At 38.4% G+C, this 22,845-nt stretch overlaps 1 protein-coding gene across 12 annotated transcripts in view; it reads right to left on the bottom strand.

Moving 5' to 3' along the window:
* mycbp2 (MYC binding protein 2) overlaps positions 1 to 18,911 on the bottom strand; it is a 70,236-nt gene extending 51,325 nt beyond the window's left edge. For 10 of the 12 annotated variants that reach the window (XM_015003506.2, XM_015003563.2, XM_088010258.1 and 7 more), the window contains exons 1-9: positions 17,419 to 18,910; positions 14,496 to 14,571; positions 6,443 to 6,658; positions 4,269 to 4,422; positions 3,963 to 4,159; positions 2,802 to 3,044; positions 2,594 to 2,665; positions 1,603 to 1,699; positions 1,432 to 1,505 (exon numbers count right to left, since the gene is read on the bottom strand). In XM_015003506.2, coding sequence (XP_014858992.2) covers positions 1,432 to 1,505; positions 1,603 to 1,699; positions 2,594 to 2,665; positions 2,802 to 3,044; positions 3,963 to 4,159; positions 4,269 to 4,422; positions 6,443 to 6,658; positions 14,496 to 14,571; positions 17,419 to 17,696 — 1,407 coding nt within the window. In that variant the 5' untranslated portion in view covers positions 17,697 to 18,910. Of the gene's footprint in view, positions 1 to 1,431; positions 1,506 to 1,602; positions 1,700 to 2,593; positions 2,666 to 2,801; positions 3,045 to 3,962; positions 4,160 to 4,268; positions 4,423 to 6,442; positions 6,659 to 14,495; positions 14,572 to 17,418 lie in introns of all 12 variants that reach the window. The other 2 variants (XM_088010274.1, XM_015003482.2) reach the window with 1 other exon arrangement.
* Between the last annotated feature and the right edge of the window lie 3,934 nt (positions 18,912 to 22,845).

The following is a 22,845-nucleotide window of genomic DNA, read 5'->3' as shown; positions in this document are numbered from 1 at the left end:
TTCACAGCTGCGGGCAACTTTGTGTTGGTCACAAAATATCCCAAATAAATACATGGAGGTCTGTGGTTGCAACATGCCAAAATTTGGACAGAGTTGAGGGATTAGAACACGTTTCTAGCTGCAGAAAATCTGGTTTAGATAACAAATACATGCACAATCTTTTCTTTTTTTTATTAAAATGATTTCCAAGAGATAAAAGCATCTTGTCTTAAATCCTACTTGACTCAGCTCTATGCCTGTAAAATGATACATCTGCCAGAGATGCAAGTGAGGCAGTAAAAAAAAATGTAGATAAAAGCAACTATTTACAGAGCAGAAAACAAGAATTGACTTCAAGTGAACAGAAACTATAACTCAGCATGGCAATGATCAAAGTCATGTATTGGACATTCATCCGATCAATTAACTGCAAGTGGTCTGTGCAGCTTTTGCACTGACGAATGCAGACAAACTCCTCCCCTCCAAACAGTACTCCATCCATACAATTAGCTGGGAAGAAGGCTTCTTCTTCTTACAGTGGATGTATGGATTTCACGTATTACCCTGCCCCCACTCCCATTACAAAGTGCTTTCGCTGGAGAGGTTAAGCTCTCTGGAGAGTGCACACATGTCGGGCCACAGCTGCCACGCCCACACACATCTAGATGAAGGGATACAATGAGAGGCCTCTCTGTGGCACAGCTGATGATCAACCAAGGATTTCAGGGAGAGAAACGTGCTACACAGAGAGAATAAAGAGAGGCAAAAGAGAGGCTGCTGCACAACTAACCTCAGTTTGACTAAGAAAAATACTATTTGAAGTCCATTTATATTAATTTATTATCCAAGAATATTCTCAGTTGGAATGTAGCCCAAATGTGATTCAATTTTTATAGCCACCTTAAGTTTAGCTGGTGCAATCTAGTAAGGGGTAGGCCTGGGTTGGTAGTGGCATCAAAGTATACCAAGATTTTGTTTTCTTCTTTTAAAAAAATGTTTCAAATTTGAAACTGCTAAAATTTTCCATCATAATGTTTAAACCTCTTTTAATGAGGCACCAGAGAAAGTGCCAGAAAGAACAGTTTTCTCTTGTTTTATGGAGAGTCGGCTAATTCAGTGCCACCCCTCCCTCACTAGCTGCTGCGCACTGCCAGTCAGCTGTCTAAAAGAACTCTAAAAGTGCTTTCACTGGAAACCCCTCGCTGGAAGATAGCGAAGACAAAGTGAAACGTTTAGAAACGTTTCCAGGGACTATTTGACTCATTTCAACCCCAGACTTAAAAATCTGAGAATAAGGAAAATTGAGTGACTTTACCTTTCAAAGCAAGTTATCAGCTTTTCTTTCCAGGATTACTTATAAAAAATTAGGGACTCTTACAGCTTTAAGCCAGAAATACTTTTGCTATTATATTAGATACAATGTAAGAACAAAAAAAGCCTATGAAAACTTACATCTTTGCAGGCTGCTATTTGGTTAATGTACTCTCCATCTGTGAATATGATGTTTTGTCCATCTGAATGTTGACCTGCAGCAAGAGAAAGTGAATATAGTGTCGCTTAAGTTAATGTTGGCCTAAATTAACAGCACACTGATGAAAGCATGTAAATGTGTTTCCTTTGTACCTGGCATGGTGACCACCCCCTCATGTTCCAGGGTCTCAGGGTTGATCTTGATAGCCGACATACTGTGGTTACTTGTGTCCCGATACAACAAGTACCCCTGAGGACACAACACACACTCTATTACTCATCTCAAATTACGACTCTTCTTAACAAGACAGTCACAAAACATGGAATTAGGATTTTAAGTATTTAAGATCTTCTTAAAAACAGATTGCTTGTTTCAATTGCTTGTGTCAACAGCAGGGGACACCAGTTACCTCAAAATGTGACATTATTGTCAAACTAGAGAAAAAAAAATAATAATAATTGCACTAACTCTGCAGGTACTGTCTGAATGCCATAAACTGAATGGGTGGACTGCTTTCCAAAAAAAGCCAAACTGAAACAGAAAGAATTGCTGAACTTTAAGTGGCGGCCGTAAAAATAGAAGCGTTATCCCAAAAGTAGGTTTACAAAAAAATAAGTTTACAATTTTTATATGATAATGAATTCCTCAAAAAACAATCAATAGTTTGCATGTTAGCCTGAAATTAGCCAACAATAATTGCTAAATGTGACACTAGCATTAGAAAAAAAGCAACCGCCAGCTAACATGCTAAAATCGTCATGCTAGCTGACTTTAGTGACCACAAGCCAATATACAAATAGAAAGTACTTTGCAGTGTTACCCATTATGCTAATGTTAGCTTAAGAGAAAATATGCTGATACTATAAAAATAGGAAAATATCCCAGTGGACTTTCTTGCTTTAAGTAAGAGAAGGCAATTAGCTTTAAAACAGTTAAATGTGTTTGATTTAAAATCTTCTCCAAAGAGACTTCTTTTAAAAAAAATAAACAGAAAATGTAAACAAAAAAAAAAGAAACATTTATTTTAAGCCATGACTTGAAATATTTGAACAACTTGATATTTGATACTTCACAGCAAAATGTATCGTATGAAATGTTTTTCAAAAGTTTCTTATGCAAAACAGAGGCTGCTGCACTACTTACCTGAGCAAAGCCAAGCCATGACCTTTTCTCCTTTCGATTCCTGATTCGAGACGTGGAGTTGTAAACGTGTCCCTGTGGGAATTTGAGCTTTGTTGAATGCAATTTTTTCTAAGCTGCTGAAGTTACATGTTGTGGGTTTCTCCTAGTCTCTTGTCTTGTGTTTCAAACGACTAGTAAAAAGCAAAATGCATGTTGAAGAGTCACATACCCTGACAGTACCACTATATCCAGATCCAGCTTTGTAGAGTCCATCCTTGCAGAGCAAATACAGGAAGGAACCATCAGTCTGCAGAAGACAGCGCTCGTCTTCGTCGATGGACACTTCCTTTAGGACCCATTTGTTCATCAGTGCAGCACGTTTGATGCCATTTCCAAACCAGTCCTGGATTTGGATTTTCCCCACCAGGACAGCCTGGACACTTCGCTGTAGTGCATTCAATATGGTGGGGACCTGGTTTGATTGAACAAGACAAGCAGGTAAACCTCTGATTAGAAAAAAGTGGGACTTCCTGATATTTACATTTGCAGCAGATCTGAGTCAAACTGCACTAATGTTTAGTGAACTGCGGTTTTCTGTATGTTTACATTTCTGTCTAAATGCATTTTCACACAACCTGACACCATTACCATGAAAGCGACTACAAATGCCACTGATCTCACAGATGTTTACCCACGCACAACCAAGCGGCACACTTTGCACCACTCCGCCTGACATTGTGATGATTCACAAACCAGGCAATACATAAAATATAAGCGCATTTATTAGCATAGAGAGGGATAAAATTTGTGAGTCTAGAGAGGTCCGGTGAATCCTTGATCAAATGTAGAGTTCTTTCTACATACAACTGAAGCTTTTTTTGTTGTTTTTCTTTCTTTTAGGCCAAAACAAAACAAGAGAAAGAGGATGCAGAAAGCTGAAAGGTAGACGCAAAAAGAAGATTAGCTAACCAACAGAGGAATTCAAGCAGAGTAACAAGATTAAAAAGGAGAATCAGAGCAGCTTGACATTTTGCAAACTCAATTTGAGCTGTCCAGACGTGGCCCTGAGCATCTGTGCACAGAGGAAATGGACGAAGGCAGCTAAAGTTATGCTGTCCAGAATGGACTGGGAAAAAAAGGAAAACTTTATGCTCCACACAACTTTTATTCATGTTTATCGTTCATATTTGGGACCAGGTGTCTTCTTATGAAATATGCTCCGAGATACCTTCTGCAGGTAGATAATCACTATTGGAGTCACTCAATGGGAGATTGGCAAAAATGATCCAAAAAATTTAAGATGGTTGCTGTATAATTGTGAGAATAAGGCTGATTTGTCAAGACTACCTGCTAATTTGAACCTGTTGAAGTAAGCTTAGTGGTTAATTACCTGTATAGTCTGACAGGCATGGCTACCATTATTTGTGAGAATGGCAGAAACAGCCTGCAGGATTTTGCCCGTATCTCCCCATGCCACCACGAGGCTGAAAAGGCATGCACAGGACAGAGCGGTGATGTCCTGTCCAGTTGGGTCGTTGGGCCCTGTGCTCCGGACCGTGGTCTCTAACAGCAGCTGGAAAAGAGACTCTAAAAACAAAACAAAAAAAAAAATAGTGGAGGGTTTAGATATTTGGAAAATAGAATAAAATAATAAGTAATTACAATTATAGAAAGGCAAGTGCAAGTAGAAGTTTACCTAATACATCAGGAGGCTCCGTCTGAAAACCCTCTGGCTGTTGCCCCTGCAGCATGTCCAACAAAGCCTGCAGGCTGCGCAGGCACAGTAATGGGTGAGAGAACCGAGTCTCTTTAATCAGCTCAAAAACCCCGCACAGGCCGATGCCGATGATCTGCAGACGAGGAAGGAAGCAGGTTTGTGTAAAGGGTCAGTGAGGAAAGATTGAACATTTTGCTAACTCAAAATGCTTTTCTTTCTACATATTTTAATGCAAAGAGTAGATTAACCAAGGATTGGAGTCCTGCTCTGCTCAATCTCCTATAGTATGCATAGTTACTTGGGTCAGTTTAAATATCCAATTAGTACATTGGGTAGAACATCAGCTGCAATTGGATGTCTACATATGTGAAAGAGTTTGGCCCAGAAACAGATGTCCTTTCCCATAGTTTTTAACGAAGTTTGTTAGACAATCAAATAACGCTGCAATGCCACTGAAGACCTCTTCTTCCCTTACTTAAGAGTAAGCTCTATTGCATAAAAGATGCAATAAAAGTCCAAGAAAAAAAATCTAAATGGACAGATTCAATGATGACTTCAGAATTCATTTTAAAAACATGCATCAAGAATTGTTTTCTCAACACATATTTGCAACATCTATCTCGTCATCAACACGATGGAATTAAAACTCAACCCTAAATAGTGTTGTATCATCAAAGAGTTTGGCTCAGAGATTATGTAAGCATGACGACTTGCATCTCTTTATCATAATCCATAATGAAAGAATCTACATTGCTGTGGAATATTTACATGGTAAACATGGCTTCAGTAACAGTTTTTTTTTATTATACAGTGGGTCAGATTCAGGAGAAGCAGAGTGGCCTCCATCCTGGGGTGAGGAGGGTTTGGCTCTAGTTTTCCACTCAAGTGTTTTTTGGACCTTGTTGACTGGTCTCATCTTTGCTCTTTGCAGATGATGTTCTGTTAGCGTCTTGAGTGTGCAGTGCAAACAGAAAGAGCTGAAGTTTAGTCAGTAAAGAAAGGGATTATTGGGGTTTCCTTCTCTGATGCAGTTATTCACTCAAAACGCGAAAAAGAGTGAATGAAAGATGACTTCCGAAAAAAGGAACAAAAAAACTTTTTAATGGGTACCGCACAATGGGAGATGATTACTATTTAACTTTTTAAGGGCACATTCAGGAGTGGCTGTTTTAAAAAATTGTTAGTCCAGTTCTGCATTTGTGAGTCCAAGCCTGCACCCATGTTTGAGCTCAAACTGCATATATGTAAAAATAACACACCAACAAAGAGACATGTTAAGAATCAGGAGCCTGTAATTTACACATGGTAGATTTCTGGTAACTACAACTAGAGCCACAATAAGCAGACTGCCTGTTCCTTTATCGACAGCACCTACAAACCATCAGGGACTGGGGATATAAAGTGAGTGAAATGCAAAAACTGTCTAAATAAATTTAAAAAGTTTGATACTATATTGTTTTCATAAATTAAAACATTAAGTTATATTTCTAACCCAATTTCCACAAACAGAAAACATCTTTTTACTTATTTTCTCTGTTGTCAATGCACGACACCTGTCAAGCACCAAGCCTATTCTTTTTTTTCCCCACTAGTGAATAACTGGCAACTAATTGTGTAGACAGTTTGCTTGAGAGGCAAAGTTTACCACCTTATTGGCCCTGCAATAGCTGTAAACAAACATTAAAGACCCTTCATCTCCAAACAGCTGCTCTATTCCTGAGTTCTGATAACCGCATGAAAACAAAAACAAGATCACCTCTAGCCATGTTGTTTCACATGAGGAAATATTCCATCTTCCTACAGTAAATGGCAGTGGCTAGGTTATTACCCGGGCACAAGGGTCATAATTTAATTACGCCACTGCCATAGCAACATGTCAAAAGTCCACAGGTTGACTCTGTTCTAAACCAAGGGGAAAAGTTGTAGCCCAAACAATTCTTCTTTGATCAGGGCTTAAAGGTATTCCTGGTAATATCAACAAAATTACAAAGTTTGCAGGTAAAAAAAAAAAAGAAAAAGATAAATTTGAACAATTGGAGCCTTCAAAAGCTCATCAAAACTACTATTGTCTCTGCCAAGACACAAAGCAATGACAACACTACAAAAATGCCACAAACAAACAACAACAAAAAAAACTCCTTCTTGGCTCATACCTTTGGCAGCTTTACCGCCGGCTCACGGTACTCTTCCTCCTCCTCGCTGTCTGAGTCGCCGCTCTGCACTGAGGTCCTGGAGGCCAGAGCTAGGGAGGCCTCCTTCTGCTGCCAGTCCAGAACGCAGTGTCGCACATTGCAGTAGACATTAAATGCAGAGGGGTTACTGTGTAGTTTGATGTCTGGCACGAAAAGAGCTCCATCTAGACTCTCGGCCTGTGGAAATAAAAAAAGCAAACAACAAAGATCGATAAATACTTTACTTGGTCACGATGTTCTCAATTAGTGCATTCACAAGTACATAAATACTGAAAGGAAACAAAAAAAAACATTTCCACAATGGCAATTAAATAGAAATCCCAACTTTTATTCTTGTTTCTTCATTGCTGAAAGAAGCGATGAATTCCTCCTTCAAACCAAACATATTGGTAACACTTTATTAGATGAGGTGTGCATAAGACTGACATGACGCTGTCAAAAACACGAAGGAGTCTTAATGAATGTCTATAACTGTTATCATGAAGTGTCATTTGGTAAATGACACTTTCAATGCAAAGTTGCTCTAAAAGTTGCATCAAAAGTCCATTAAAAGTGCCAACTTTGCAGCAAAATAATGACACTTTATCCAAATTTGACACTTTGAACTTTCAATGCAATTTTTAGAACAGCTTTGCATTAAAAGTGTCATTATTTACCAAATGACACTTCATGACAACAGTCAGAGATTCATAAAGACTCCTTCATGTTCATAACGGATGTCATGTCGTGTCAGTCTTATGCACAAACATATTTTTCAACTTACATCTAGAAAATAGACATGCAAGAAATCCTACATCTAAGGCAAACTTTATATACGATTTCTGACTACAAAACATCTGTGTGTCTAAAACGTACGTCGACCAAACGGGCTTCAAATTATTTACACATAGCCATCACTATGCAATTGTCTGCTCAGAACAGACAGGAAAATCTATATGAACATAATGTGCAAGGTCTGTCAGCATCAGCTGAACAGACATTACCAGATACTCTGCATGTTAAACTAGGATTCCTTTAGTTAGCAGAGTTTTTATTTCTAGCAAACCTAACCACCATGTTGTAAGCAATCGGAAATATCCTCCAGTGGTCTGTGGTTGAAGTATTTAATGTTATAGGGCCATGAACGTAACATTCATGTCCAAGAGAGAATTAATAAGCCAGAGCCATAAAAAGCAAAATGATTCTTAATGTAGAACGAGTTTCAGTAATATGGCACTCTACACAAAAATTTGCACATCTAGTAAATTGTTTTTTTTTTTTAAATTAGCAAGCAATATAACCTCACAAAAATGCACATTTGAGAAAAATCCAGGCTATAACTGGAATAAATGTATTCATTTGGTAAGAATCCATCATAACTGATATAACTGATTAAAGAAGGGAAAAATATTATCAAATTTGCCATTTAAATATCTCACAACCAATCAACTGTACCAATTAAAGTTAAACAACTCTAAGTGTAACAAGCAAAGTTGAGTGAGGACCCACATTTGTCTCGCCACCGTAAACAGTAATGAGGGTGAGCTTTAAAAAAAAAAAAAAAAAAAAAAAGGTTAATAAAAGGCTAATTTAAGGCTTTGTGTAAATATTTGCTAAGGGTGCCAATAATTTGCTGATGGCCCGGAACATAGATGTCTTACTATCAGAAAGGATCACACAGGTCCAATGAAATCACAGTGAACAGCTTATTTTTTATGCTCTTTTGCCAACAGTAAAGTATGATAGGCTACAGAATTTGGCATTGTGACATATATTGTTCATCGAGCAACAGATTGGGTGTGAGTCACCGCAGCGTGTGGCCGCAGTCTTTTTGTTTGGCAACAGCGGTGTCATCTCAGAAAAGGCTAAAGGGACAGGAGGGAATATAGTTCCATAGTTTAACAAAATGAAACATGTTAGATCATTTTGCCTGTTAACGAGTGTGTCGTCAGCAGTAGCTTCTTACTACCAGTGAACAGTGTTGCAGAAATAAACATTTGGCCAATACTATAACTTATTTTTTTATAATGAGAAAAATAAAAGCTTTGGAAATCAGCTACAGAAGAAATTAATAGGTGGTGTAAAATTTAGACTGGATACAGGAAAATGTAAAGAAATGGTGGAATAGGTTACCGAGTTTAACTGATTTATTAAGTTTGCTTTAATGCTGAAAAAAAAAAAAATCAGTTAGCTTGTCTAATGTATTTCCTTAAAGTCAATTTTGACCAAAGAGCAACTAATGCAAACAATTCGAAAGCTGCCTTCTGCTATTTTACACTCCATTGTTGAAGGCTACACAATATCTAGGCGTTGCCTAAAATCTGACCCTTAATTTATATACACAGTACTCAGAAAAATATTTCATATATTAGCAATATTCAGTGCCGATTATTGCCTCGTTGAATAAAGAAATAAAAAATAGAACCTGTCTGGCAACATGAAGTATGCCAAAAGATCTTAAAAAAAAAAACTGAAATAATTCATGAAAAAGTCATTGAGATCCATCAGTCTTGAAAAGCATCAACAAATTCTTTCTAACAAACAGTGAGAGCCACTGTACACAAAATAAGACTGAAGAGCTCATCCTTCCTACCAAAATTACTCCAGGACGCCATTAGTCCAGATGGTTGCAACACTGGAAGCACCACAGGCCTCAACTGTCTCAGTCAAGGTCAGAGGTGATGATTTAACAATAAGGAGGACATGGGGCAAAAATGGCATCCATGGGACCTTGAGGTCAAAACTTCTGCACACCAAAAAAAGAACGGAAAGTGATGCTTCACATTTGGCACAAAGGCATCATAATGATCCAAAACTTTGTTGTGGAATTTTTAAACGGCGAGAGTCAAGCAACAAAATTACATCTGAAAAGTAAAAGGAAGCAGATGGGAAGGAGGACAAAAAAAACAAAAAAAAAACATGATAGTATTAGTGTGACAATGTTGAACTTCTTTGCCGGTTCAGGACCTGGACAAGTTGTAACAATTGACTGAACCAGAAAGTCTGGTTTCAGCCAAAAACCCAAGCGGTTCTGGAGTGGTCTAGTCAAAGTCGGGTCTTTAAACAGATTAAACGGGTCGTTCGTGCTTCAAAACCCATAAGGTGTGGCCAAATGAAAACAAATCTTCAAAGAAGAGTTGACCCAAATTCCAACACAGAGATGAATTGCTTTGAATTTTCCTTATTTCCCAAAAAACACTTAACATATTTAAATAGTATATATATTTCATATAGATGACAGGAGTTGATGATTCAGCAAATATTTTCTGAAATGGACATCAAGCAGCTCAAAGTAACTCTCCTCCATTACTGAGTTTTTACAGTTTTTATTTTTTTCTTTAATTGATTTTACTCAATATAAATGAGGAGGGCAGCCCAGCTGGGGAAATTTGGATTAAAATAACTATTCAAATTAAAGGTTTTCTATAATCGTTATGATCAGACAAACTGCAGTCGACTGAGAAACTCGATAAACAATTTAACTAATTGCTGACTGCTTTCCCAGTCCCACCGAGAGAAGTATTTTAACCACAGTCCTGAGACCAGCTCTAAAGAACTGCATCGATCCACCCTGGATCTCTCGCACTGCTGTGCTTCTGGCATCGTGATGGCAGGAGGTGAGGTCATCTATTGAGGGGAGGAAAGGGTCATTTATTATCAACTAAAACCTGCGAGGAGAAGAACGCTGGCTCCACACTCCCCAAACAGTGCCGTCAGCTGATCTTTTGCCAAGGTAGTAGCGTAACCTTTGTGACTCAGGCCATACAGCGTTCATGTAACAGAATTAAAGCGTGGAGACATTCAGAGCCAGCAAACTAAATCCTGTCAAACTTGTGCAGCAGAGAAAATAAAGCTGAATTGTTTAATTATTTTCCACCTGCAAAAGGAGTGTTTTTAAAGCGTTAGATGCCGAAGCGCCATGCTGTTGGGCAGATCTGCCAGTTTATAAAGTTCACAGGAGCAGCACTCGTTAGCGACAACGATTAACTGTTATCAAATATGCCAACGAACAGCCAATCCATTCTATCTGAAAGCACACAAGAAGATGACGATCCCATTATGCAATATGCAAATCCAACCGGCACACTCATGGGTTTCTTCTCGCTTAGATAAAGTACAACGCATGACTCCAGCAAGCTGCTCAGAGGGTTTCTGTGTGCTCCACACTGCTGATCTGAAGTTAGCACTTAAAAGTTTTACAAAGCCACCGCCAGACATCCAACGGCACACTTTGTCGAGGAAGAATCTTAAACTAATAGAAAATTAAAACCGAGGGGATGCAAGCCAACATGGTAAGCTGAAATCAAATTATATAACAGGCTATTTCATGAGTAAACATGTGAAATCAAATCTGTAGTTGCCGTATCGGTTCATGCCAAAAACATGACGATTAAGATTAAAATATTACATTATGACAATAAAAAAAAAAACATTTCAAAAACAGAAATATGGGCTTAATGAAAAGCAGCATACTGCAAATTCTTCATAGTTGCGTCATCAATGCAATCACAATATCAGATGATTATTTAAGTACGACGCATTCAGACATTTTGCGGTAGCGATGTGATTGGAAATGTAGCATCAAAATGCTAGAGAGAGTAAAGTGCTTCTGCAGAAACACAAAGTATTCATACTTGCAACAAACATGACTTATTTAGCGCAAATCATATCATTATTGCACTGACGCCACCGCACGTTGAATGGCTTGCTAATAACATAAAGCCCCAATATCAACTGATTAATTCGCATTTTTCTGACTCATTTCTGTCTTTGCCATTACACATTGTCCAACACGCTTAATATCTCCGCCACTAACAACATACATGAGGTGTGGCCGTGTCTTTTCTGACAGCATCCTTGCACACCTTTGCAAATGCAATACTGGACTCGCCAATGCTGAAATGAAAACTACGACTAGATCAATATCGCACTTGTAAAACCTTCGCTGTGTTTGTGAAAGCCTAAGTCCTTCTTGGTTTCCTCCGAAATAGTTAAAATCTTATGTTCTTTTTAATTCAACATCGCACATCGTCTCTCCTCTCATGCTCAATGCATCTTTACATCACTATTACAATACAATTCATTGAGAAAATCCTAATAAAAAGCAATTTATGATGTTAACATAAACCATGCCAGTTTTTAACCTTTGAGCTCTTAATAAAATAATAAAAAAAATAATAATAAAAAGTCTGTGCTTCTCAAGTAGTGTTACACTTACTAGCTTCACTCTTACAAAAAAAAAATTATAAAGTCATTTTCAGAATGTTCAATATCGCTTCTAAGCTTGCTGAACCATTTCAAGGAAAGACCTTTCTGCCTACAGCGCGGAAAAGGAGATTGCTTCTTCTTTCCAGGGTTCTACTCTATGTATAACTTGCTGAAAGCTGAATCTCTTTAAATATTAAGAGCCACAAGTTAGAAAATAAATTATTACTGTAAGCTTCGACATCAAATGAAGATCACATCAACACAGCTAAAATATCTGTGCACACGACTAGAGAGACATCGTATCCATGCCACTAACACACTAATTATGGCTTTATGGGAATAAACCACATAAGAATCTCAAGTATCGGAGCAGAGTCCTGATTAGGAACCGGAGATAAGGTCTCTAAATGTCATCACGATGCTTTTCTGTATTTACTGATAACGATTAAAAACGATGATATAAAGCATTTAAAAATTCATCAGTGGAGCTACCACCGCACGCCGTTAGACAATCACAAACACAGATGCCGCTCTTAAGATATAATACACTCGTTAGCAAATCGTTTACTTCAGCACACCGGCAGTTACATTTACTGCAACAGTGGAGGCTGAAATAGTTGAAACACTAAAACAATCCCAACCACACTGTCCCATGCTTGCAGACATTAGGAGTTTATCCTGTTTGCAATCAAACCACTTTTAAAAACAATCATATCCCCCCATAGTGTTGTGATAAACTCAAACCTGGCCTAAATCAAGACTTTTTTTTTTGTCTTTTTATAATATGGCAACAACTAGGCTTCTAAGAACGTTTTACTCTCTACAGAAAAGTCAAAGTCTACAGCCTTCTGCAGTTCCTTGTTTGTCTGTGTGATGTCACCTGCTCTGACCTGTGCTCAGACATATTCAGGCAAGCTGTCTAACAGTACTAAAGCAGAACAGAGAGCAGCTGAAACACCAGTCATTTAAATCGTACAATGTTCAAATCAAAAGTGCAAAGCTTACGACGCAGGAGAAACTTTTTTTTTGTACGTTTTGTCCATACGCAATGACTTGGTGCCGCATTGATTTATGCTGCATATATGTGAATTATCAATGAGACACAGAAAAGCAAAGCAAACATGCCAATGTTAGCATGGCATCTTAGCAAACTGCTCTGCATGATAACATAATCAGCTGAAGAGTTGCATGAGTTTGTAAACCGCAACCATATGTAGAGATACAAATGATAAAGTTATGCTAATATATAGTAGCACACTAAATTATTTAATGCCATGAAGGAGGAGTATTTTGTAGCTGTCCTGGTGAAATTCCAGACGCAAAAATAAATAAATAAATAAATCTATAGCCACCGGGTACGTAAATGGCATTCATTTTATTTTCTTAGTATCATAATTACTCTGATCTGCATCTAAGAAAGAAATTCTCATCAGGACATTCCTAGTAATAAGTTCTAGGAAAAAGCTCAAACGTTTTTAAAGCTCAATATCAATGATCACTTAGCATAAAAGCTTGGACTTACAGGAAATGTATACAAGGAGGAAGCCACCAGAAAAGGGATGCAAAACATTTCTATTATTACATTTCCAAGACACTTAAGAAAACTAGACGTTTTCTGGCGATAATGACTTCAAGTAAGAAATGCATGATGAGGAAATTGCTTAGTGTACCATATCATACATATTACTATCGCAATTATACATAATTGCGATACGATTTTAACGAAAACAAATCACACATCTGCCTACAAACAAGATGTTACATAATGCTCTTCATAGAAATGACAAGCGTGCGTGTTTTTGTTTTTTTTTCCGTTTTGTTCTTTGCCCTACTTTCATGTTTCAATGCAGCAGCAGAAGAGGAGCTGAGGAGAATTCAAACCACTCTACTGTCTGACTACTCCAGCGTCAGAGGCATGACAGAGCAAGAGTGAGCGTGACAAGTACAAATACGACATGACTGCCCAGTGTCCATGTAACAGCAACCCACAGTTCTTATGCCTCCCTGATATCCAGGCTCACTTCTCTGCGTGTAGAGGTTGTCACTTAATTTTAAGAAGAAATCATCTAAAAAGGAGGATTTTTACTTGAAGAAAACTAGAAACATTTCAGACAGATTCTTTTTTTTTTGCAGAACGGAGGCATGACATATTTTCCACATCTCCTAGGAGACCTTACTCTCTTAAAGAAACAGTGGAAAGGAATAAATATAACCTTCAGTATAATTCATCTCCTTATGAGCTTGAAGTAATTTGGGATCAAAACAACACAACAGCATCCTTTTTATCCAGACCTGCATCCTCCTTCGGATGAAGGAGATGGAGGCAGGAAACTGTTGCTGTGGAGATGTGGAACACATTAGGTCGCTTGGCAACAGCCCATCATGCACAAGTCGGAGCCACTCCCCGAGTGCTCCACATTCAACCTCCCCAACTTCATGTTTGGAGGGGCTAAACTGCAGCTGACTGAACTCAAAACCAACAAAAAATTATTATCCTGACAAAAAAGACAAAACAAAACAAAACAAAAAAAAACAAAAAACAGCACAGATCCGCAGATCTACCTGACCTCGTCTTTAATCACAGCATCAGTTCAGACACTTCAGCCGAGAGGATTTATCGTAGGTATCATCAAGAAACATTGTGTGATATCTGTAGATTATGTCATCTCCAACTACCGAGGAGGCTTAACAACTACAATTGACAAAAACAGTGGCGCTTTGAGCAAAAGAATCCCAGAAAGCAGATATAAAATTGTAAAAAATGGATTTTCTAAATCAAGAGTAGTATTTTAAAAAAAGCAAAAGAGAACACCTTGGCATCTCTTACCTTTGTTCTTGATTTGACTTTTGACTTGACTTTTTGTCGCCTTTTCAGTTTCTTCTTACTCAAGGCCTTCTTCCCCCTGGAAGTTCACAGAAACAAGGCGGATAATGTAAAGCATAACCTTTTCTATGTGCATTTGTTTAAAATTTCTAAAAAAAAAAGACATTTAGTGCTCGAACCACAAAGGAGCGGGAGATTCGTAGAATCCAAATGAGAGTGCTAATGCATGCTCTCCCTTGCAGTACTTGTGTCTTTTGGATTTTCACGGCGCTTAAAAGGCTCATTTAGACAAAAAGCACTCCAATTTTTTTTCTCTCGGGGTTGAAAGATTATTTCAGTTCTGAGTTCTCTGCATTAGCACCGGCGCAAAAGTTGCAGGCAAAATGAGACAAATTAAACCTGATGGCATGTACAGCATCACTCTAGAAAAGGAGTCCGAGACCACACTTAACAGGGGGCAGAAAAGGACAGTGCAGTGGGAGAACAACATCTGCTGTGTTGCACATTTACGCCTTTCTATTTGCACTGTGGAGCTTTAGCGCTGTTAAAAGGATTTTTTATTTTTTTTAAACACGAGAGTACTCTTTAGTGCGACTACTGCTTTTCTGTCTCAACTGCATTTTCAAGCACGCTCAAGCAGCGCAGGTTCTGGGGGGGGGGGGGTGCTTTGACTTCTTGAGCTGTCTGAATGTCCATGTCTGAAAAGTCATTTTTCAGTTCGTTTTATAAGTTTAACAGACCTTTTGTAGGTTTTATTGGAGATTGGAAGAGAAATTAGGTTGTTTTAAGAATGTTCTCCTAAAAACTATTCTTCAAACTGGTCAGGTCTTTGTCATAAAATATATCCTTCATGACTATTACATCAATGGTAGTTGCTGCAGTAGAACTTAAGGAGTTTAAGTGTTTTGGTTTTTAGCAGCAACCCTTGTGGTCAAAGTATAACTTTAGCAGAAGATATGACGAGGTTTTACAAACAAATGACTCCAAAACCGCCACACTTTATCATAATAATGGTCTTGCAGTTGATGGGTCTTTTAACGACATCTCCCACCTCTTCCTGCATAGCTGCTGGTCAGCTGGCTAAAAAGGAAGATGCTATGCCTCCCCACTGACTACAAACAGAACAGTCTAGTGGCTTTGAAATACATTTCACAGAAAATCTTTACTCATCATTGTTCAGCCGATTGTGGTTCTGTGGGTAGAGTAGTCATTTAGAAATTTTAAGGTTGTTGGTTTAATTTCTAGCTTCCCTCTGTGGCGTGCCGATGTGCCCCTGGGCACTGCAAGTTGCGATCGGGTGAATGTAAAGCGCTTTCAGTGATCAGAATCACTAGAAAAGCACTAAATATATAAAGTCCTTAAAAGGTATGCCTTAGTCGTACGTCTAGATATCAGGATAAAAATAAAAATAAAGACACATTTCATATTGTTATAAAAGTAACAAACATTCTACATATTTCAAGGAGCATAATAAAATAAATGTCATGTTTTCATTAGTTTGAAGCAGAAAATCATCATGATAAAAAAAAATACAGATGTTTGACTAATCAAACACCTGTATTCACTTGATGATGGAGTTACTGTAATGGGTTTTTCAATAATACTCCAATTTATTGAAAGGGTTTGTACATACAGATACAAGAACATGAAGATGAGGGAAAAAAAGGGAAAGATCTGCATTATGCCACATGTTAAAACAAAAACATAAGTTTGGCTTCAATTACAAGCCAAAATTGTAATTCAATTACAATTCTGAATAACTGCGCTCTGAACAACTGACATCATCCATTCAAAATCTCTCTCTGGCCTTCCATTAAAATCAATACTGAAGTAATATCAGACACCCACTAATATAAATAACACTAGACAGGATGTTCATTTATAGATGTTCTTGCATCATCTTATGAGCATATCAATTAATTCTAATAAATAAATATCAATTCAACAATCATTTCTGGCGATTTTTTTTAATTTATCAGACTTTATGGTCCAAAATTAGAAAGTAATTATTTGGTTTCTGAGCAATCACCTGATCCTGTCAAACTAAACAACCTGACTAGAATGACGTAAGTGTATTATGACAGAAAACCAGATGAGTTCATTTTGCTGCCAACACGTCTTCATCTGAACTTGTCTCAAATTGCCATTTGGGTTTGTTTAGATGTGATGTGTGTATATATTCATAGTGTTATATCCATGTTTATTGTCATTATCACCCTCTTTTCTGTAGAACTGACATGTTTAGATAACATAGAAAGGGGCTGATGCCAAACGTTTGTTAGCTGGCTAACAGTGACGCTGTTGGGCCTAAAAGCATGTACACGGCAACACTAAACGACTAAATTGACCAACGCATGTTGTCAAGCAAACCTGGAAAGATTTAGAACATGCTTAATGAAAGAAAAACGCCAAAGATTAGGGATGAGTTTGTTTACGTGCAGCAGGGTGTCACCCTCTGTCCAAAACAAACTGGCAATATGCTGTAATGACAGCTAGCTAGCTAGCTAGTGTGAGTGAAAACTGCTCAAATTCCATATGCATTAGGACCTAAACCTTGTATTTAGTAATTTATTCAGTTTTGAATCACCGCTTAATTAAAGTCACATTGTCCGGAACACCCGGAATAAAAAGGACCCACAGAAAGGTGAAGCAACGTAATGTTAGCTGGGGTTGTACCCCTAAGCTAAGGAAGTCACACAAATTTACCAAATAAGATGACTCCGCAAGCAGATATTTGAATACACAGCATGCTTGTTTCAATATTAAATACGGAACATTAATACAAGTGAGACTAATATATTATTTTATTTAAAATATTCGACTTAGCACCGCGACGAAAGGGTTAAGGTTAGCTTTCAGCCGTTAGCCCTGTTAGCCCTTCAACTGACAGAGCAGCTCCATGTATCATTTTCTGTTGACCACTTACCTTCCCTGATTTATCCCCTGCTCTTTATCATTGATGGCGGTGGTATAAATCCGTCTGTATCTTTCCGCAAGGGCTCGTCCAGAGAGTAAAAGCTGGTACCGAGTCCGACAATCCGACTGGGCTCCGAAAGTCGGGCAAGAACCCATTCCCGAACCGATGGTGGTGAGATCGGCTCCCACTCCAGAAATTACCCTGACACCCAGCCCCATGGACGGCGATAAAGAGGGCAAAATTCCCCCTCCACCGGCGGCGGCCGCTGCCGCAGCAGCACACATCATCGTTTAGCAGAACAATGCATATATCACACAGTCAGGTAATATCCAGCCATAAGATGCAATCCTCTCAACGTCAAACCCGCCACATGTCACATCATATGTCCGCTCCGAACTGCAAAAGAGCCGCAATTAGCATCCACTGTTCTCGGTTATTCTCAGACGCAGAGTAGGAGCCTTTCTGACGGCGCTGCTACGGGGTTCCGATGCGCAGTGTCAACACGTCGTTCTCCTCCCGAAGGCAGACCTCCTCAAGCCACGAGAAGCAAATGTAGCAGAATAGAAGAAACGAAAGTCGTCATGAATAAAACTGTTGTGTTTCGGTTTCATTCGTTCCTTGAATATTTCTTGACCCCGAAGAGGCAGCACCCTCAGCAGTGCTGCCATCTTAGCTCCATCATCCCGCCCCTCCCAGACTCAGTCCTGCGTCGATAGCATGCTGGGATATTTTCATATGACAAAACTGAGCTGATTTGCCTAACAAATAACCGCTGTGTAAATAATTCTTTTTTTTTTTTTTTTTTTTTTTTTTTTACAGGGGCTTGTAAATTATATCACCATTGAAAAGTAAACTTTTTGCCATTGTGTTCAAATTGTGCAACTCACTTTGATGATGCTTAAAACCAAAATTCGGTTTCCCAGAAAAGTAGAATATTATAAAACTGTTCTTCTGACATCAGATTTCATATTTAAATATTTTAAATATCAGATTTCATTTTTTAAAGAGTGTAATCAGACATAAAAATCATGCACAAATTCTGGCATTTTAACAAATAAAAAAAAACATTACTAAAAAAGCCTAAAAGCGTTACAAAAAACCCAACTCAGAAGAAACACACACTTACACAAAAGCATTTGAAACCAATACATTCAATAGGGAATGTGTATATCACACAGTACTTCCCGTCAATCCTTTTTCCTGCATGGTCAGTTGACCTCTAAATGGTCCAGCAGCCTAGAAAATAACATTAAAATGCTAAAGCTTGTGCACGAACAAGAAGTCTCACTTTAACATAAACTGTGACTGAATTCCTCCAGCATTGCCAACTGACTTCACCCCGGACTTTGAGTAACTTGGAGTCTGTGTTTCTTCCCTCTTCCTCCAGACGTTGGGACCTTTTTTTCCAAATAAAATGCAAAATGTGCTTTCCTCCAAAAAGAGGACTTTGGACCACAAAGGAACGGCCCAGTCCTGTTCCTCTTTAGCCCAGATGTCTGAAGTTATCCTATTTGGGAGACAGACAGCATATGAAAAAGCAAGGGGTCATATAAATTTGCATCGCCAGATAGATTTATCAAGGTTTCTTATCCGTGTGACCTTTAAAAACAAGGTTGGATTATGCTGAAACTGTTTTGGGTTTTATATAGCACACCCTTTAAAATGTATTTATTGATCAACAAGATCAACATTATGTGCTCGTAGAGTTCACCTTTCCCTGGGGAGAAGTGTGAAACAGTGAGACTTTGATCTCAGACACGAAACATAAAAACACCTTCATTGCATAAGAGCTGGAGCCACCCTTTGATTTTATAATTATCCTGATAAAATCACCCCACAGATTTTTTTTAAACTACTGAACATGTATTCATTTCTGTCTAAATATATATAAAAAAATATATGGCATTGCTGGAATTCTTCAAAATACAGAACAGAGATTATAGTCAGACTTTCTCTTGCAACAGAAGGATGCACAAGGAGGGAAACTGTGTTCGACAACATCAGTCAAAATGTCAGCAAAGGTCAAAACCCTGTGTGGTGCAGAGGTAGACATGAACAGCAGGTACACCAAGCAGACATCATCACAATGTAACACATGCAATGTTTTGCGATGTGCAAAGATGTGTTTAGCAGGAAATAAATCCTCCCGGACCTTTCTGTTCTCAGAGGGATATCTCCTGCTGCTGTCTGTTTTTTTGTTTTGGGGCGTGGGGAGGAGGTTGCACTGAAGGCTTATAACTTAGCATACATTCACTTTTGCTGAGGCAGGGAGAGGGACGGAGATGCATGCGGCCGCTTGTGTTCTTTTATTGGCTGCGAGGCATTGCATCGGCCCAATGACAAGGGGAGAAGTCCATCTATATTGTCTCTTTTCATAGCAACCCAGAAAGCATTCGGTGGCGATCGGCGACAGCAGCAGCGTGTAGCACTGATGATTAAGAAATGAAGGAACAGTCTTCTTGAGTTTTTAATCTTAGAAACATGTGACAAACAGAATCCCTGGAGAGTATTTTCCTGTTAATCCTTAAATAGAAGGAACAGATTTGCTTCTGTTTGTGCAATCTGAACACACATCCACATGAGGAGTCCATTGATCCAACCCCTGCTTGTATCATCTCTCTCTCTTGTTCCATCAAGGAGGAGGAAGAAGATTATCTAGGCCAAGATAATGCCACAGACTAGACAGCACAGAAGAATATGGCAAATGTGACAAAGGATTTACATGTTTTACACAGATTTACAAAACGGGTCGGATGGAAAACCCACAGCGCGCTACTTGTTGTACACACTTATCTCAGTTTTGCAGTCTGCTGTTATCATTATTTGTTCTCACATTACAAAATGCATCGTAGTTCAAGAGCCCTCAATCAGCTGGCCAAATAAACAATCTGTCAACGAAAGACATTTTTTTAATTATTACAAACTGGCCACCTTTTACTATTTTTAAACGTACATCAGTTATGTTCACCATCACTTCTATATGCATTAGGAACATGTCAAACACACACTTTAAAACTTATTTCGAGCTTCTAAGACTCATTTCATGACATTTCTATATCACATTTAGGCTAACATTAGTATGAAAATTGATAGGGCTGCAAAACAATGATTCGAAGCGCACCAACATGTCTTTTAATCTTTTAATGCTTCATACAAAAAAAAGAGAGAAGATTTTGGAGCCCAAGTCTGAATTAATGAATGGTTCAAATTCATCATTAAAGACCACAGTTTACATGATATTCATATCCATACTGGGTAGATGTAAACTTCTGATCAGACCAATAGGTGTGAATGTCGAGCTGTCAGGATAAAATACACTTTAGAACAATGCTGCATCAGCCAGTGAAAACCACTCAAGATTTGTTCCTGTAAAAATAAGACTCTTCTAAAGTACATATGCCTTAGTTACAAAAATGTTAGATTTAATACAGAGCTGTAGAAACTACAATAAAAAAAAAAGTTATCTTTAAAAGAAATTCTCTGGAGGAGCTTCGAAAGTCTGACCAGCCAGGAGACAACAAACGCTCCAAGTTATAAGCATCACATTGTGATATTTTGTTTAAGCTTCGCATCGTTTTCTGGATTTAAAAAGAAATTCCAGAAAAAGGAAGATTGTTTCCTGTAAGTCTCAGAAAATACACAATACATTTCAGCAACAGAAACCGCTGAACATTTGAATGAATATTGCAAAAGTCTTCCTATGGCAGGGTCTGTGTTTATTTATACTCAGAAACCTGGACGCATACTTGGATCTTCAAGTATTTAACTTGAGCTAGATATATTCGCCAGTAGAGGGCAGTGTTCAGTGACCCATTTGGAGGGAACCTGGACCAGTGGAAATGGCTTGCTAGAGATGAAAAGTTTTGTGTAGAAGTGGTTTGCTAAAAATGTTTGACTCATTCTGTGGCGAAAAAACACATATTAAAAATACATTGTCAGACATTGTGATTTCACAAATATTCATTATTTTCGTTTTATAGCATTTAATATAATGTTCAAATGTGTTTTTTTTAGCACATATCTTGAATGATTATGGATATTTTGACATTAAAAGGGCCATCTCTTGCTTGACTCCAATTAAAATAAAGATATGTGTTTCACATGTTTTTAATTAGCTATTATGATTAACTTAAACAAATAGCTGTTTAAATTACAAGTTTGGAATTTAAACAATTAAAAACTTTAATTTTTGGAGTATCTGTGAGTTTTTGAGAGAAAAATCTGTTACCAGTGAGTTGGATTAACATTTATTTAGCTTTCATTCTGAGTTTTGCTATAAGTGTTGTCGTCACTACAGGTCCTGAGCAACTCAGGATCTATAGTGACAAAGTAATCAATGTTACTAATGTTTGGGGATGGCTTTGATATGCAATGCAGAGTAAAAACACATGTGAGAGCCTACAAGTTGATCTTTGGATTTTATAAAGCCTAAAATCCAAAAGCGCTTAGAATAAAAAGTGTGGAGTTTTTCTTTCACAACTGGACACCGATAATTGTCCAAAATTAACAACAACAACAACAAAAATAGGTCTCAACTGTCTTTGGATACTCACCTCTATTGTTCTGTCATTCTGGGCCCGTCTGCATTCCTCCTTCACCGTCAGTGACCGGGAGGGGTTAATCTATCAGAGACATGCAGTCACACCCAAGCCAGGTATGAAAGTGACTGCGCACCTGTCATACCTCTGATCACCCAGAACATGGCACACCCAATGGCACATTTCTCACTTGCTCAAAGGCTGAGCTTTTTCAGACTGATATTGGTGCCCCTGATAAGGAGCCAGTCCGAAAATGATCACATCACACTTGCATGGTGCTTCATGTACCATGGAGGGAGATTTTGAACTTCTGGGTTCACTGAGATCTGCTCTTCACTGTCTCAAATCTAAGCCAGATATCGTATTTGTTGGAACTAAGAAAGAAGCGTTGCTAAAGTAATCACACCCTGCTCCGGCTGTATGTTTCAGCCTGTTGTTCATCCTTTCACTGCTTTTGTTCCATTTATCTCCATCCGTCCTCCCACTGGTTCCGATTAGCTTCCCTCCTGAAGAAAAGCATCCCCACAGCATGATGCAGCCACTACTATAATTCATTATGGGGTTGACATGTTCAGGGGAGAAATCTGGTACTTTAACTTCACGTATCGTGTCTTTCGACGTAACCCACAAGGTCCACGTTTGGAGGAGAGCACGTTCATCTACGCGTTTACGGCATAAACTTTCCATGGCTTTCTTTGTGCCACTCTTCCTTGAAGGCCACTTTTGTGGAGTTCCCAGCTAATTATAACGAGCACTGTAGTACTTTTATCAGCACGAGTAAAGTACAAAGTCTCGTCTCAGCTACAACGCAGTAAAAGACCAACTCCGGCAAGACACTGGTGAGTAATCATGTTGCAGAATGGCCTACTGAGATGACTCTGCTCACTTTATGTCCACA

The sequence above is a fragment of the Poecilia mexicana genome, unplaced genomic scaffold (assembly GCF_051168715.1).
Source record: "Poecilia mexicana isolate PSO_F unplaced genomic scaffold, ASM5116871v1 scaffold_2, whole genome shotgun sequence".
Taxonomy (NCBI): domain Eukaryota; kingdom Metazoa; phylum Chordata; class Actinopteri; order Cyprinodontiformes; family Poeciliidae; genus Poecilia; species Poecilia mexicana.
This window is presented reverse-complemented; position numbering and strand designations above follow the sequence as displayed.